Source organism: Telopea speciosissima, chromosome 2 (assembly GCF_018873765.1).
Source record: "Telopea speciosissima isolate NSW1024214 ecotype Mountain lineage chromosome 2, Tspe_v1, whole genome shotgun sequence".
In the NCBI taxonomy this organism is placed as follows: Eukaryota; Viridiplantae; Streptophyta; class Magnoliopsida; order Proteales; family Proteaceae; genus Telopea; species Telopea speciosissima.
In genome coordinates, this window is record NC_057917.1 from 7294679 (window position 1) to 7313096 (window position 18418).

The 18418-nt window shown below is 40.0% G+C and overlaps 1 protein-coding gene across 1 annotated transcript in view; it reads right to left on the reverse strand.

Moving 5' to 3' along the window:
• Positions 1-18418, reverse strand: part of LOC122652265 (sulfate transporter 4.1, chloroplastic-like) — a 51731-nt gene that overhangs the window by 15858 nt on the left and 17455 nt on the right. Inside the window, exons 9-12 of the mRNA XM_043845957.1 lie at positions 12639-12699; positions 12358-12485; positions 12030-12071; positions 8883-8999 (exon numbers count right to left, since the gene is read on the reverse strand). Coding sequence (XP_043701892.1) covers positions 8883-8999; positions 12030-12071; positions 12358-12485; positions 12639-12699 — 348 coding nt within the window. The remainder of the gene's footprint in view (positions 1-8882; positions 9000-12029; positions 12072-12357; positions 12486-12638; positions 12700-18418) is intronic.

Genomic DNA, 18418 nt, shown 5'->3' on the forward strand with positions numbered 1-18418 from the left:
CAGCTTGTTACAAATGTAATCCACTCTAGCACTCCCCAAGGACTTTGTGAACACATCTGCAAGTTGCTCTCCTGTACGAAGATAAGTAGAAGAAATGACAGTCTACTTCGAAGTGTTTCGTTCTCTCATGAAACACAGGGTTCGAAGCAATATGAACAGCAGCTTGATTATCACACCATAGTTGCAAAGGTGAGTTGTCTATAAATCCAAGCTCAATCAACAACTGTTTCACCCACATCAACTCACATGTAACATGTGCCATGGCTCGATACTCTGACTCTGCACTGGATCGAGCCACAACAGTTTGTTCCTTGCTTTTCCATGAAACGAGATTCCCTCCAACAAATGTGCAATAGCCTGTAGTTGACCTTCTGTCAACAGGAGATCCAGCCCAATCAACATCTAAAAAGCCTTCAATCCTTCCATGTCCATGATCAGAGTAAAGTAGACCACGTTCAAGAGCCTTCTTGAGGTACCTCAAGATACAAATAACAACATTCCAATGAGATGTCCGAGGAGCAAACAAGAACTGGCTTACAACACTGACAGGGAAGGCAATGTCAGGTCGAGTCATAGTCAAATAATTTAGTTTTCCAACAAGTCTTCGATAATTCTCAAGATCACTAAGAACATCACCAACATCAGCTGTAAGCTTCAAATTAGGATCCATAGGAGTATCTAGAGGTTTAGATCCTAACAACCCTGTCTCTGAAAGAAGATCAATGACATACTTCCGTTGTGAAAGTGTAACCCCTTTCCTTGATTGAGCCACTTCCACACCCAAGAAATATTTCAATCTACCCAAATCTTTAGTCTGGAACTTCTGCTGCAAGTGCACCTTCAGGTTCTCAATCCCTAAAGAGTCATCTCCTATAATGACAATATCATCCACATATACAATAAGAAATATTCTCCTTGCATTAGAATGCCGGAAAAATACAGAATGATCACTACTACAACGTGTCAGTCCAAACTCCAAAACGACTTCAGTGAACCGACCAAACCAAGCTCGAGGCAACTGTTTCAGTCCATACAAAGATTTCTTGAGCTTGCACACCATACCACACTCCCCTTGAGCAATAAACCCAGGAGGTTGCTCCATATAAACCTCCTCATGGAGATCCCCATGCAAGAAAGCATTCTTAACATCCAACTGAAATAAGGGCCAATGATGAGTAGCTGCGAGAGAAATCAAGATACGGACAGAAGTAAGCTTGGCCATAGGAGAAAAGGTGTCCAAGTAATCAACTCCATACACTTGGGCATAACCCTTGGCCACAAGGTGAGCCTTCAAACGAGCCAAAGAACCATCAGGATTCACCTTCACCACAAAGATCCACCGAGAACCAATAACAGATTTACCCGAAGGTAGGGAAACCAGATCCCATGTCTGATTGACCTCTAAGGCCAACAATTCCTCGGTCATAGCAGCCCGCCAGCCAGGACAAGATAATGCCTCTGCAACAGACTTAGGGACAGGATGTTGCTCAATAGTGGTCAAGCAAGTATGAAAAGTAGAGGATAAACCAAAGTAAGACACAAAGTTAGACAAAGGATGTTGAGTACAGCTCCGAACACCTTTGTGTTGAGCAATAGATATATCAAGGTCAGAGAAAACAGCAGGAGAAGAAGGATCAGGGGAAGAAATATCAGGAGAAGAAGAAGTACCTGGGGAAGGATCCACCGACGAAGAAGAGGATGGTGAAGGAGGAGCACCAGGGTCCAAGTCTTCCAATTATGGCGACGGAAAACAATAGGTCGTGACACTTGTGGAGTTGGCGGCAATGGTGGTAGGGATACCTGTGGAACAGAAGACGGAACAATATACACAGGAAGATCATCATCCAAGTCAGAAGAAACCACCAGAGAATCCGTATAAGGAGTAGACTCAAAGAAAGAAACATCAACAGTGACAAAATATTTCTAGAACTCAAAGGAATAACAACGATAGCCCTTTTGAGTTTGAGAGTATCCAACAAAGATGCATTTAAGAACTCTTGGAACCAACTCAGAGAATCCTGGGCGAAGATTACAAATGAAACAAACACTGCCAAAGACACGAGGGGGTAAGGCAAATAAAGGAGTAGAAGGAAACAAAAGGGAATAAGGTATCCCACCATGTAAAATAGAGGAAGGCATGCGGTTAATGAGATAACACGCAGTCAAGACAGCATCAGCTCAAAAAGATTTGGCAACCTTCATTTCAAACAAAAGGGACCGAGTGACCTCCAACAAATGTCTATTCTTTCTCTCAGCCACACCATTCTGTTATGGGGTGTCAGCACAAGAAGACTGATGGATAATGCCATGTTGAGTCATAAAAGTAGAAAAAGGGGCAGAAAAGTATTCCTTAGCATTATCACTACGAAGAATACGTAAAGAAGTACAAAATTGAGTCTTAACTTCATTTACAATGGCACAAAAGAGAGAACAATTCAGAACGATTCTTCATTAAATAAAGCCAAGTAACTCTGGAATAGTCATCAACAAAAGTAACAAAATAACGAAATCCCAACGTTAAGGCAACCGAACAAGGGCCCCACACATCTGAATGAACTAAAGCAAAAGACTGACTAGTCTTTGTTTAACTCTAGGGGGATAGCTCACACAATGAAGCTTCCCAAACTAACAGGACTCACAAGGTAAACTAGAAAGAGACTGAATACGAGGATCCAAAATGCATAGACTCTACAATGATGGATGGCCCAAACGACAATGGACTTGGTGAGGAGATGCCAGGCTCGAACATGCCACAGATAAAGTGTCTTCAAGTAGGTATAGCCCCCCTGACTCACGACCTCTACCAATCGTCCTTTACGTCGTAAGATCCTGAAAGATGCATGAATCAGAAAAACATGTTACAGAACAGTTATAAGTTTTAGTAAACTTAGTAATAGATAGAAGGTTAAAAGGAAACTCAAGTAAATAAAGAACAGAAGATAAGGATAAAGAAGGAGTGGCCTGAACAGTGCCTGTGTACCAATTACTTTAGCTAAAGAACCGTCAGCTAAGGTAACACTAGAAGAGGATACACAAAAGGAAGAAAATATACCTGAGACCCCAGTCATGTGATCAGAGGCCCCTAAATCAATGATCCAGGGGCAAGAAGCAGTCGAAAGACATGCAGTTGCATTACCTTTCTGTCCGAAAGTAGCAATGGAACGTGGAAGGCTGGAGGACTGAGAGATCTGGAACTGGGTAAAACGAGCATAATCCTCATCAGACAATGTCACAGTAGTCCTACCCTCAGAAGAGGATGAGGGAGGTGTAGTCTCAATAGTGGCAGCAGAATTGGCAAACTGTTGTTGTGGTGGTTTGCCATGAAGTTTTCAACAAAAGAGTTGGATATGCCTTGTACATCCACAGTGGTGACATGTCCTCACCATACCAGAAGATTCAGATCCTGAAATGGGTGCTTTCCCTAGCAAAGGGGGCATAGGAGCTTTCCCAAAACCACCTCCACCACCACCAGCCCCTGGTCCAGTGGAGAGACCACAGTTAGGTGGGAAAGAAGCTAAGGCTGAACTGTCAATGTGCATAGAATCATGAGTGTTTTCTCGTGACACTCGGAGAACACGAGAGACAGCCTCAGAGAGTGTGGCTACCTTGTCACCACCAAGTATCTAGGAACGGATAGACTCATATTCCTTCCCAATAGCACCTAAAAATCCCATAACTGCGAGCTGCTCTCGCTGGTTCTGCATCTGCTGCACATCAGAAGTAATAGGAAGCAGAGAGTTCAACTCCTCATACATCCTCTTTTACTCAGCAAAGAACTGGACTATGGGACGGCCCTTTCGATCAGACCAATAGAAATCCTGAGATAACTTGTAAATTCGAGCTATGTTGTTCTGTCCAGAATACAAAACATCCAAATATTCCCACAAGTCCTTCACTGTGTCAATGTGAGTGACAAGATCAACAATCTGGCGGTCCATGGAGTTCAAAAGCTGTCCCAAAATACGTGCATCAACTATGTCCCATGTAGTATTATCCTTGGGCTTGGTTTTGGTTAGATGATCCTGCTGGTCCCTACCAATCAATACCAGCTTAACAATCTTCTTCCATTGTTGGAAGTTGTTGATCCCCTCTAGCTTTGTTTCAGTAATCCGGCTAGATGAGGAAGAAACAACATCACCAACAGCAGCCTTCGATGATTCACTCATTTCAACAAACACAAGGTGAACAATAAGATAACAACACCACAAAGATAGTAACAAAACCTGAGAAAGCAAATCTCAGCTTCAAACCTTGAATGGTTCAAAGAGAAGGTGATCACCACTCCAATGAACCACAAGAATCACCAACCACAATCCTCAAACTCAAGTCTCAAACAAAATCGATTTCAGCCACCCAAAAAAACTGAAAAGTCGATCTCAAAACCCTGAAAAGGGTACCCCAACTTTCAAACTTCAAAGAGAGATTGATCTCCAACCTTCAACACACCAAGAAACAGTCTCCAAACAAGGAAAGGCGAGATCGATCTCCAAAAAAGCAGGCTGGAATCAGCTCCAATGCAAAAATTCGATCTCAAGATGCAAAACCCTGACAGAAAAGTCGCTCTGCTTTTCCTCCAAAATCGATCAGACAACATGATCCAAAGTGCTTTCTAAGGCCTTGAATGTCTTCTCCATGCCATAAACTAAAAATCACCAACAAAAGAGCCCTAGTTCCCAATCTCCATTCGAGAACTAGTCTCTAAACAGCCCACAAATGCAGCATAGGGTGCTGCTACCCTCTCAAACACAAACCGAAAGGATTCTCAAAACAGAAACTGAGATGGATCAATCACAACTGATTGAAATCCTTGAAGAAGGAAGAGAAAAGACACTAGGAAGGTGTAACAGTCCCTAGAGATCTTGCTCTGATACCATGTAATAGAGAAGAAGAAGAAGAGGAAGAGAACAATGGAAATCGGTTAACACTTGGGAGGTTTCCACTTAGTGTTGGAGCTCCCACATCATTTCATATATATAGATACTTAAGATACACAAGAGACACAATAGGAAATAACAAAACCGAAAAATACCTAAACTACCCCTGAACATATCTGAAACTTAAAACAGTCTCTACTAACAATTAGGTTCTGCTCAAAGAGAAATCTTAGGAGAGCATCTAATACCCTTCATATTTTATTAGGATAACAAAGGACAGTAAGAAAGATGTTATCTGTTTTGAAGACATATAATTGGAAGTTCAAAACTTCATAACTTTGGGAAAGATTGATGATGAGGAACAAGATTTGAATAAATCAACAAGATCGAGCATGGAGCGGTGTAGACCGTGTTGATTAACCTGTTTCACTTACTTTTTCCCCATATATATGTCAATAATTAGTTGCTTAATTTTTCAGTCATGTGGATAGTTAGTTTATTTAATAGAGCTACTATTTTCATTATTTAATGGAGCTAATATTTCCATTGCGACCTAGTGATGCAGAACCAAGGGTGTACTCAAGGAAGAAAAAGAAGAAGGCTGCTACCTACCTTGGCAGCCAGCCATGATTTAGCCCATGATTCCACTGGATTGTTTTATGTTTTAATTGTTGAGTCTTGTAATGAACCAGGGAACCGGTTGGTTCAGCTGGTCTAATTTAAGTGGTGGTCCCATAGTTTAGTTGAGTCTCCCTTTATTTATTTAAGTTGTTACTAGAATAGTCAATCTCACATCAGCCACAATTTATTTGGGCCGGTAGTGCCTTGTAACTCAAGTAAGGTCCAAAATTGGAAGTCTCTAATTTTGAGACTTTCCAATTTTGAATCCTTGCTCTCATTATTTCAGTTTATAAAAGCAACCCAGGAGGGCAAGCAGCCCACGATTTTTAAATTCAACTACTGCTACTATGCAAGTTTGCTTCTACTGAAGCTTTCCCTTAGTGTTTGATCCTTGGACGAAGGAACTAGTGTTTGATCTAGTTGACTCCTTGCGGCAGGAAGCTCAGGAGGTTTCTCCATCCTCTTCAAGCTTTCAGGACCTTAGTTGCCCATTCTACTCCAGCAGAGACTCATTGTTGCTGCCTGCACTGCAATCCCTTGGTTAGTTTCTATTTTTGGATTACCTTCAAATTCCATTCCCCCTCTCTCCTGTCCTATCCAGCCATTAGTTTTCTTCAAGATTTTCAGCAAACTTCCCCCCCCCCCCTTAAGACCTCCACTCGATCCTTGTTTCATCCCATTCTACCCAGCAGATTGTCTTCTATAACAAATCTCCTTAAAATTCCATTAAACCCTATTTTCCCAGTCTACAGACCAAATTGGCAGAGACAAGTGCCCTGCTGCAGATTTGATTTCTTAGTCCCTTTTACCTCCTACTGACCAGACCTATTCCCTCACCTTAACCCTAACCTTAGACTTACCCATTAATTCACCAAATCAACCCAGCCTTAACCCCATCAAGCTTAACCTTTTCCCTGATTTCAGATCCTGTTTTGGGACTGGTTGAACCTTCATTCCTGTCCTAAATTACTTAGTGGTCGCGGAATCGAGTCGGGAAACAGCCTCTCCATGAAACAGGGGTAAGGCTGCATACATTATGACCCTCCCCAGACCCCGCAGTGGTGGGGGCTTTATGCAGTGGGTTGATGCAGATAAGTCACCTAAAGGGCTGATTTAATTGAAATTAAACCTTGGGTTGGGTTATGTAGGTGTTGGGTCTTTGATCCCATGAGTTTTCTTTGTAATGGGTCACTTTAATGGGCCTAAAATATGGGTAAAAAGTAGAAAAACGGGATTTACTTCATTAGTTTAGTTAGAATCCAGTTTGAGTCAGTTTCTTTCATTATTTTAGTTTCTTAGTCACTTTAAGTAACCTTATTAGTTAAGGATTGGATTAGGCCTTTCCTTTTTAGTGTTTGAGTCTGTTTTTGAGTCTTATATATAAGTTTGTAAGAGGCCACAGCCTTGTACACGAATTTGATTAATGAGATTGAGAAAAAAAAACCATAGCTTTGTGCTTTGCTTTGTGAGAGAGTATGGTGGGATGCCTGATGAGAGGCTGTGGGTGAGAGCCCGAAGTCTAAGAGAGACTACCCTATCCTCTTCTTCTCTTCTTCGATTTCTTGTTTTTTATTTTATTGCTCTGAAATTTCCTGCAAATCTAAGAACCGGTCAAAGTATTTACTATTAATGGACCTGAAGTTTGCGATCCTCCTGTGGACTGTTTATCACTTGAGACTGGCCGACATTATGAATAAACCCTTTTTTTTAATATTTTCATTATTTAGCTTCAGTTTCTCAAAATAACGTCAAAGAATGGACCTCGGAAAACTGGAAAAGAGAGCATGATGAGGTTCTCTGGTTCTCCTTCAACCAGAGATTGATAACTCAAACAGATTAGGCAACAGAAGCCTTTATGAACTTCAATCAGCAGAAAAGCTATCCTTTTGAAGGTATCTTTAGATTTGCAGGCGCTAGGAGAAAGAGGTGAAAGTCAAAAGAATTTTAAATAAAAAAAAATAATCAGACTATGGAAGGGGGGGAATTATTATTGATTTCTTTACTATCGCTAAGAAGTTTTTGAGCCCTAGGTTATATCATGTGGCTAAAACGAAAAAGGTTCAACCAAGGTACTATGGCTTCCCATATCCTGAGCCTGAGGCAAGAGGCACATTGCATGCACCTAATATTAGAATTTAGAATGGTGCATTTTAAAAAATATTTTTAAAAAAATTTACAACATTGAAGATACAAATAAAGCAATCAAATATTTGACCAGACATATCAACATGCAAACTAAAACAGGCTCAATTTTTATTTTACATATCTAACTCTAGAACTCATCTCAGAAAAATTTCATAACTAATTAATAGAATTCTCATCAAACTCATTGACGAAGATAAAAGGCCAGAAAAAGAAATTCATTTTAATATGGGGGAAAAAAAACTGTACCCAACCAACCTAGCCTAACCACAAGCTTATCGCATTGACCAGCTCTAAGGCATATCGACAGACATACATCCACACAGAAACAATAATTTTCAGTAGGGTGTTAAGCCAGGTTCCTCTTTACTTGTTCCAGTTTCAATTTTAGTCTACTGTAACTATGAGAGAGAGAGAGAGAGAGAGAGAGAGAGAGAAAGAGAGATAGTGTTCTGGGAACCTGTTGCTGTGTTGATATCCATTGTTGTGGCCCTTTCTTAAGAGCTCAAGCTTTTGGGATAAGCGGTGTAACACTGTATCAGAGCCAGGAGGTCTGGTGTTCGATCCCTACTAAGTGTGAGGGGTTTGTGTTGTATGTTGTTGTGCCCCTCAGTGCCACGTGATGGTGTCACATGCAGAGCCGTATGAGTACGTGCCTGCACGCGCGAGGGAATGTTGTTGTGTTGATATCCATTGTTGTGGTCTTTTCCTAACAATTTGAGCTTTTAGGATAAGCGATTGTAACAGAACCAATTAATTTTTTGGCATTTCATGGAGCATGTCTGGAGGTAGTATTACTAAATCTAATAGACATAATAAGGTCTAAATGAAGTAAATTAACAGTATAATGATCCAGTAGATTGAGTTTATTCAAATGGGTAAAATTTGATCATTGGTTTATGTTGTGGAAATCGTTGGTAACATATGCAGCATTAGAAGTACTGAAATAGGGACTTAAGCACTATAAAATACCAATTCAAACAGAGACTTCCATGGACATAATAACTACAAAAGAACTCCCGTATATTCTATTAACAAACAGAAAAATACGGCAGCGGCAAAAAGTAAAATATGTATACGCAACAACTCATCAGCCATAAAAATGAAAAGATAAAGTAGGGAATTGAACAAATATCAAGGAAATGGTAGAGAGGACATATATCTAAAAGTCCCCAGGAGTCTAAGTAAATAGATGATAATGCATGCGATTTCATATTTGATGTAGCAAAATATGTCCAATCTTACCCCAAGAAGGACACCAATCTCAATACCAAGGAACAACGTCGCGACGCAAGTAATGGTCCAAAGAAGGAAATCTTTTTTATCGACATGCCATAAGAAAATAGCTTCATCATAATCCAGCTGAAACAACAAACAATAAGAGAAAATAGCTACAATGGTGAGTCATGGTAGGTTGAAACCAGCGTCACTTAATCATATTATCGGCACATGTAGATACTTTGAACCACCAATGCACACAAACTGCCCTCCATGAAATTAAGTTTTTGAGTTTTGATCAGTAAATTAAAAAAAAATGCATTAGTACCAGCAAAATATTTCTTTTTCTATTTAAAGATGACAAAAAAAAACAAACTGTTCAACAAAAGCCTCTGAAAATGCAACCCAATGATCCAAATTTAGTTGTAATATTCTTTTCAGTTTTCTTAAAAAACTTCTGAGATTTCAATAATTTTAGTAGGAAATATAAGTTGCTAAATTATTTTTACAAAATTAGACATTTTGCTTGGATATTCATTAAAAAATACGCTAATTTGAAAAATTACATATTTACTCAAGTCTTTTTCACTATTTTTGGCTCCAGATTATTGATGGGTTCAAGGTGAGGAAAGGTGAAAAGAAGGGACTTTTGATGGTTGTCTTCTGGACTACATATTTACTCCAAAAGCTAAGGGGTTCCTTTTTCTTTTTTTTTTTAAACCCGAATATTATCTGGGACCCGGGCTGGCCCCTATCATTTTATTAAAGATCAAATCAAAATTAATGGCAAAATATAAAGGGGGGGGACGTTCCCGGCTTACCCCAACCCGAATAGACAAACCATTCTCAGACTCACAAAAGAGGATCTTACCACCCTACACAACCCCAAAAAGAAAAAAACAGAATTATTTTCGCACTATAGGAAAACCAGCCGCTTCCTCGCGAGTAATTTGTCTAAGCCCAGAAGGAAGATTTACAAAAGATTTGAATAAAGTGTTGGATGCCGAATCACAAGCATAATTTGCTAACCAATCCGCCGCCCTATTGCCCTCTCTAAAAGTGGAACATATCATCGGTCGAAGGATTTCAACCAGGTGTAAAATTTTGTGGAACCAGTATCACCCCTTCCAAATATTGCACTGCTTATTGGAAATACAATGCACCGCCAAGGCAGAATCCGAATTCACATGGAAACCCAAAAATCCCATTTCAGCGCAAAGCTTTAAACCATCCCTTAAAGCTCTAGATTCTGCAATGCAATTAGTACACTCCCCATAGAAGTTTGTAAAAGCTGCCAAGACACGATCATTATTATCTCTTATAAGTCCTCCTCCCCCCACACCAGGGTTCCCTTTACAAGCCCCAACCACATTTAGTTTTACTGCATTGAAAGGGGGACACCAAAACACCGTAATGGGAGGTTTGTGAAAAACTGGAGGGGAAACATTAAAATTTGAAGAATAAGAGTTTCTCTTGCTGAAGGGGATTTTTTAAAAGAGCCATAATAGGGGAATTCCTTCACCCAATTTTTAACTGCCTCCACAATGACGCTAGTTGAACGAGCTCTCTCCCCATGCCTCCTGTTGTTTCTCTCTTTCCAAAGTTCCCAAATAATAAGAGAGGGAATCAAGCCAGTTATCACGCCACATAAGCCCCTCCCCCTAAAGAGGTGTCGTAAAAGAGGGTTCCGACTCATGAAAAGTTACATCCATGGTGATATAAAGACAGCGAGAAAGAGGGTGATAACACTTGTAACCATTTTGGGAGGCCGAATAACCAAGAAAAATACACCTAAGGGCCCGGGGATCCAGATTGGACCGGTTGGGAGAGGAATTGTGGGCAAAACAGACACACCCAAAAAATTTGGGAGGGAGGAGGAGGCAATAGTAGGGTTTGGGAGAAAGGAAAGAGGGGTTTTAAAATTTAGGACACTAGAGGGAACTCTATTGATAAGGTAGGCAGCAGTAAGGACAGCATCTCCCCTAGGTTTTAAGGACACCAATAGTAAACATCAAGGCACAGGTCACATCCAAGAGATGATGAATTTTCCATTCAGGGATGCCATTGTGTTCTAGTGTCCAAACACACGAAGTTTGGGAAAGGATCCCATGGGAAGGGTACTGCTGAAAATTATTATCAATATACTATGTACCACTACCACTACGAAGAACGCAAATGGTAGCATTAAATTGAGTCCTCAGCATGGCATGGAAAGACTAAAAGAAAGAGAAGGCATCAAATTTATGGTGTAAAAGGTAAACCCAAGTGAGGCGTGCACAATTATCAATAAAAGTAATGAACCAACGAAAACCATTACGATCAACGGTCCTAGAGGGATCCCAAACATCAGAATGAATAATTGAAAAAGGAACATCACTTTTAATATCACTAATAGGGTAAGAGTTTCATGTATGCTTTGCAAATTCACACACATCACAATGGAGCTGTTCCAAACCACAACTTCTAACTAAATCAGGAAACATAGAACGTAAAATATGAAAAGAGGGGTGTCCCAAACAGCGATGCCAGTAATGACGCTTGGTTAATGAGCTATCAAAACGGAGAGTGTGAGATGAAGACGGGAGAGGTACTGTTGGTGTGGATTCCAAGTAGTACAGACCATCACGGACCCGACCATACCCATAGTTGTCAAGGCGTCACCTAGTTGGCCAGGCGGTATTTTGAAGGTTGGTCGTGCAATGCTTCAAGGGGAAAAAAAAAAGTGTAGTTATATCGTCTGAATTTATGATCTACAGAGATTCCGAGCCTCATTTCTTTAACCAATCTTTTTAGTTGAGTTCTAAAGCAAACATGCTTATTGTTACATTACTATAGAGCATTTCAAAAACATCAGGAATGTTTTACATGATAAAGTCCATGTTGAAGGGCTTGACTGCTAGCAATAAAGAACTATCCATGACTGATATTGGCTAAAGATGCCATATCTTAGATACAATCAATCAATTCATTTAACAGTTAAAACTTGAGTATACCTGTACAAAGATGTCAATTATTTACTAGTAAACTAATAGACATTAGAATGAATTCAGAGCTATTTCATCCTAAAACATGAGGCTACCTTGTATAGAAGGAAAATTTTTGACATCCATGGAAAGCTAAAGAGGATAACAATATCTAGAATGAACTCATTATCAGGGGCTATAATATACTTACCAGACCCATTACAGCAGAGATCACAATTGCAGCCAATGCACACTGAAACAGGCACACATTCGTTAGAAGAATGTTATGGAGTAAAACTAGAGTGGGTATGAAAATAACTCAAAAGGACAGCATCCAATGCTTAACAAAATATTAATGCAACTACACAAGGATAAAAGCGACCGTAGTTTGAGATAATTACAGAGTTGGCAGTAGTAACCAAAAGGACTACTCAATATCGTAGGACATGGTTTATCAAACCAGGCCTCAAATGAAAACACTGAAGTCATATCTAATGTTTCAAGCACAACCAGTAGTGTTTTTAGCATAGAAACCAGACCTGAGGAATTTCCTTAAATAACGATGTCATGAACAAAAGAGCACATCCAATTATGATTCCCACAATAAATCCAGATAAGCCAGTTTTGGCTCCACTTTCATGGTTTACAGCTGACCTAGAAAAGGAGCCTGCATAGTCAAATACTATCCTTAGGTAGCATACATATTGAAAAATGTTCATGATGCAAAAAGTTTAGAACAATATGAATTGTCTGCATGCTTTCCAATAGTAATAGTAAGTGATGAACCAATGCAACACTATGGACATCATAAGCAGCTCACCTGTCGAGGGATATGCTTGGAAGAAGGAACCACATATATTCGCCACACCAAGACCAAATAACTGTAAAAGCACGAGGGCTGAAGAAACTATCAGAATTTTCTCCATATAATGAAATGCATTCATTGCACTACCATATAAAGCTAGCCATTGACTAAAGAATGAATCCCAAACTATTTAAGTTACATCACACATTTAAATGCATAAAATCAATGCTTTGATCATTTCCTTTTCTTTCAGTTGGCTAGACCATATGAGTTCATATACAACCACAACATGTATATTCATATCTGTTGTAATATGGATACAAGGGTATTTATGTCACTAGGGTTTCCAGTTTGTTGCCCTAGGGACTTTATTATTAATAAAGGTGGCTGGTGTCTAAGAAACACGTCAGATTTCTCCCAACTCTCAACATGGTATCAAACCGGTATTTATGTCATTAGGGTTTCTACTTTGTTGCCCTCGGGGCATTAATGTACTTGTACCTTCTATCACTTTATTATTAATAAAGGTGGCTGGTGTCTAAGAAACACGTCAGATTTCTCCCAACTCTCAACATGGTATCAAACCGATGATCCACAATGGGATCAACGCTTCTCCCTCTCTCTCCTTCTTCCCGCAACCCCTTAGGGTTGTGTCAGTGGAGGTTTTTCCCACCGGGAGGCCTTCCCTTGTTTTTCCCAAAATCTTAACAAGTAGATTTGGTTTTGTTTGTTTGTTGCGCCTGGCATAGCATGTGTGTGTGACCTTCTCGAGATTGATTCATGAGATTTTTTTAGTTCTTCAGTCATAGCTGATACAAAGACTTCTGCTACATCAATGGTTTCGGAAGGGGGGAGTCATGGATCCCAAGGTGACTTTCCCTTGTTCCCTATTAGCTCCATCAAGTTGGATAGGAGCAATTACTTGATGTGGTCGAGATCCTGCTTTCTCTCCATTGATTCCCGAGGTTTTTTCGGGTATCTTACAGGTGAATGTGAGAAGCCTACGACTGCTGGTGCACCTCAGAAGAAATGGGGTTCTGACAACTCCCTTGTTATGTCGTTTCTTCTGAACTCGATGACTCCTACTATTGCTCGAGGATATCTCTTGATGGACACAGCAGCCAAGGATACATATTCCCAAGTAGGGAATGATGCCCAAATTTTTTAATTGAGAAAGAAGATCCAAGAGACAAAGCACAAGGAGATGTCTCTTTCTCAATTTTACTTTGAATTTTAGAGGTATGTGGCAAGAACTAGACTTTTATGATGACTTTCAAGCTATTTGTTATACCGATGCAACTGCTTTCAAGAAGCATGAGGATAAGTTTCGCGTCTATGATTTCTTGGCAGGTTTAAATGTGGAGTTTGATCAGATACGCACCCATGTCCTTAGTTTAAAGATAGTCGCCGTTCTGCCATGTTACACCCATAGTTGTCACGGCATCACGGAGATCCAAGTCGGTGGAGGGATGTCTGATCGATATATCGACACGTCGCTTGCCATGGCATTGCCATGGTGATCATGTCGACCATGGTAGAATTGTAATTAAATCCAAAGTTGAATGGCAAACTAGTAGGTAAGTCAAGATTTATAAGAGCAATGGCAGAATTGTAATTAATCTGAAGTTGTAAAGGAGTGGCAGAACTGTAATTAATGGAAATCAATTTAATAAAGAAAATAAACGAGGAAGTGGGATAGCACGTTTGATGAGTATAGGGTATACTTGGAACAAAATGGAAAATAATACATGGTGGGAATAAAAGTAAAAGAAAAGGGTAATGTTGGGAACTAAGGAAAATGGGTTTAATAGATAAAAATCGAGAAACAAAAAACAAAGGAATTCAGTCTTCTTCAACCTCACAACTCCTCAGCTAAAGAAGGAACCATAACCCAGTGGCAAAATGGAAGTTATTTCGAAGGTGGGCCTGCCTCGTAAGAACCCAATCAATACGAACCTTCAGGCAAGAGTCGCCACAACCTGTTCTCTCATGGGCACCAAGAATCTAATTGAAAGAACCTGCAACCAAGAGATCGATGGAACTGAACCAAATCTGACGGTAGTAATGGAGGTGCAGGTCTGATGTGCAATGGAGCCTCAATGTTGAAAGAGGCTGAGCCAAAGGTTTAGAAGGATGAATCGCCCGGACCTATGAGAAATAGCTCCAAAATTCTGCTGGCAACCGAATGGTGAGAGCAAGGCTAAAATAGGAGATTTAGGGAAACAGGGACACCATGGCATTGGAAGATATGGCCATTTCTCCAGCACCAGGACGCCATGACAACTATGGTTACACCCAATCACTCAGGAGAGATCTGCCCTTTACTCTGGTTCTAGCACTCAGCCCCGTGGCAATTCTACACGTTCCGATGACCGTTTTACCACTGATAGGGAACCTATGGCGTGTGAATGTTGTGGGAAGGGGCGTCACACTAAGGAGTCTTGCTGGAAACTTCATGGGAGACCCAACAATCCTCATGGGCGAGGTCGTGGTAAGCCTAATCAGTACCATGCCAATCACACTGAATCATCTGATGCTTCTACTTCTATTAGTAGCTATTTATCACAAGATGAGTTATTAATGTTACATCGTCTGATGACCAAGTTAGAGCCCTCATCCTTTGCTGCCACAACTGTAACTATGCTACTTCCATCTGAACCACATTCTGCTAATTCAGGTATTTTCTTTGATGACCATTGTGTTTCTATTGCCTCCATCCCTTGGTTAATTGAATCAGGGGCAACAGATCACATGACTGGTTCTTCTACCCATTTTTCCCAGTATTTCCCATCTTCAAGTAAAGATAAAGTTGGGTTACTGATGGTTCCCTCTCCTCTATTTCAGGAAAGGGCACTATTCACTGTTCCCCCATGTTGTTCCTTTCTTCGGTTTTGCATGTTCCCAACTTTTCTACTAACCTTCTATCTATTAGTAGTATTACTAGGGATCTCAACTACAAAGTAACCTTTTTTCCCTTCATAATGTGTTTTTCAGGACTTGGTGATAGGGGCAACGATTGGCAGTGGTAAAGTGAGTGGTGGTCTCTACCTGCTTAATAGTGGTTCCTCTTCTGAAGTCTCTCTTGAAGCACGTCACACTGTTCCACTTCTGAATTGTCTGAGATTTACGAGTGGCACAGGCATTTGGGACATCCTCCACTGGGAACATTAGCTAGAGTTTTTCCTGCTTTATTTAAACAGTGTAATTCAAACAATTTATTTTCCCTTCAGTTAATAAAAGTTTAGTTCCGTTTGCTTTGATTCACTCTAATATGTGGGGCCCTGCTCGTTGTGTTTCTATTACTAAATATCGATGATTTGTTACATTTATCGACTGTCATACCAGGCTTACTTGGATATATTTGATGAGACACAAGAATGAGGTTTTTCAGTGTTTTTGCCTATTCCATTATTTGGTTCAGACACAAAATGATGCCAAGGTAAAGATTCTGCGAACTGATAATGGGAAGGAGTATGTCGATGGTGCTTTTCAGTCCTTCTTGCTGACCATGGGATTCTCCCATACTCGCCCAGACATCGCATATGCAGCTCGTTTGGTTAGTCAGTATATGCATGATCCCTATTCCTCTCTTATGGAGGCAGTATTTCGTATTTTATGATACTTGAAATCAGCTCTAGGAAAGGGTATCCTACTTTCGCCTCATAGTCACATGCGTGTGGAGGCATTCACTGCCGCTAACTGGGCTGGATCACCAGATGATAGGCGCTCCACATCAGGGTATTGTACTTTTGTTGGTGGCAACCTTGTTACATGGTCGAGTAAGAAAAGGGCAGTAGTTGCAAGATCAAGTGCTGAAGCTAAATTCAGGGCCATGCTACATGGGATTTGTGAGTTACTTTGGCTTCAGGGTCTTCTCCAAGATTTGGAAGTTCATGTTCCAATGCCGACGATGTTGTATTGTGATAGTAAATCTGCCATCAGCATTGTCCATAATCCAGTTAGACATGATCGGACGAAACATATAGAGATTGACAAGAATTTCATCAAGGAGAAATTGGAGCAAAGACTTATTTGTACACATTTTGTGAAATTGGTGATCAGAGTTAGTAGATGTTTTCACTAAAGGTCTTAGTAGTAAGGTTTTTCATCCTATTTTATGCAAGTTGGACATGTGTGATATTCATGCACCAACTTGAGGGGGAGTGTTGTACTATGGGTATAAGGTTATTTATGTCATTAGAGTTTCTAGTTTGTTTCCCTAGGGGCATTAATGTGCTTGTACCTTCTATCACTTTATCATAAATAAAGGTGGTTGGTGTCTCAGAGACACAAGTCAGATTTCCCTCAACTCTCAACAATATCTGATTATGCACCTAATGTAGGGGCACAACACCACAAAAAACTGTGGTATTGGCATCATGTAGGATCATAATATCACACACATTTGTTGAGGCTCGATTTCTTTCCATGCACTAGGGTCCTTCGCCCAAAGCTTGGTGTCCATCCAACACCTTGATTTGCTGTTAATTGAAATCTCCCAAAATCTAGGTTTGAGAATTCAGAATTGGATTATTTGACTGTTGGTTCTTCTCCTGCCATTAGATCATTGTGATATTTTGGGTTTGTATCTACTATTGGCTGGCTATATCTGACCAGAATTGGAGACCCATAAACAACCGTAGACTTTGGCTTGTATTGAACTGCTATTTCTGGCCAGAGTTGGTTTTTTATTGGTGGTATTGCTACTGGTCCTTCTTGATATATTTATCTACTATTAGGTTGATATGTTTGCCATATATAGTTTTTTTTTTTTTTTTGGTAGTTGTGCTGTTGGATATCTCTTCATATATATAATGGGTGATTCAAAACCTATAGTGGACTACGTAAACATCCAAATAACATCTATCAAGCTTAGTGGTGCCTTCAATTATTTACTTTGGGCTCAAGCAGTAATGGTATACATCAATACTGAATGTTAGATAGAATAAATGATTCATGATCCTCCACCTCCAGACCACAAGGAGTATAAAGAATGGATGAGTGAGAAAGAATTATCCTTGTTTGGCTCTAGAAAAGCATGGAGCCTTCTAGAGTGTACGATCTCAAGGAAAGTTTCACATCACTGCTAAAGGATTCCGCAACGATCTCAGGGAAAGTTTCTCTCAAGATAAAAACATGTCTCGAGTGTACGATCTCTATGAAAAAATTTTCTCCTTCAAACAGTATGGTAAATCAGTATTGTGATAATCAAGCTGCTATTTCTATTGCTAGTAATCTGATTTATGAGCGGACCAAACACATTGAGGTCGACTACCATTTTGTGAGGAATGTTTTTATGAAGAAACTGATTTCTATTCCATTTGTCAACTCTGGCAATCAACTTGACCACGGTAAGCTATTCTCTCTCTCTCTCTCTTCCTTTCTTCTTCTTCCTCTTTACTCTTGTAAGTTACTGATTTCCTGGTTCTCATGTCGTTACAGTTACAAATAGCAAAAAAGATTAACTAACACATACAGCAATCTACTTGCTTACATTTTTTTCTGTCTGAATCTGTTTGTGTTTCAACATTGTTTTAATAAAGTTGTCAAAGACATGATCAACATAATACTCCTATTCAGATCGCATAGTTTATGAAAAACAGAGACAACAACAACAAAGTCACCCTTATCCCAACTAGATGGGGTCGGCTACATGGATCCTTGCAAAGAAAAATATTAATAATAATAGTAAAAAGAAAAGGGCACAACAACAGCAACAGCAACACAGCATTACCCCACCTAAATGGCTAAAAAGGGTTGGCTACATGGATCCTTGCCGACCCTATTTTAAGATG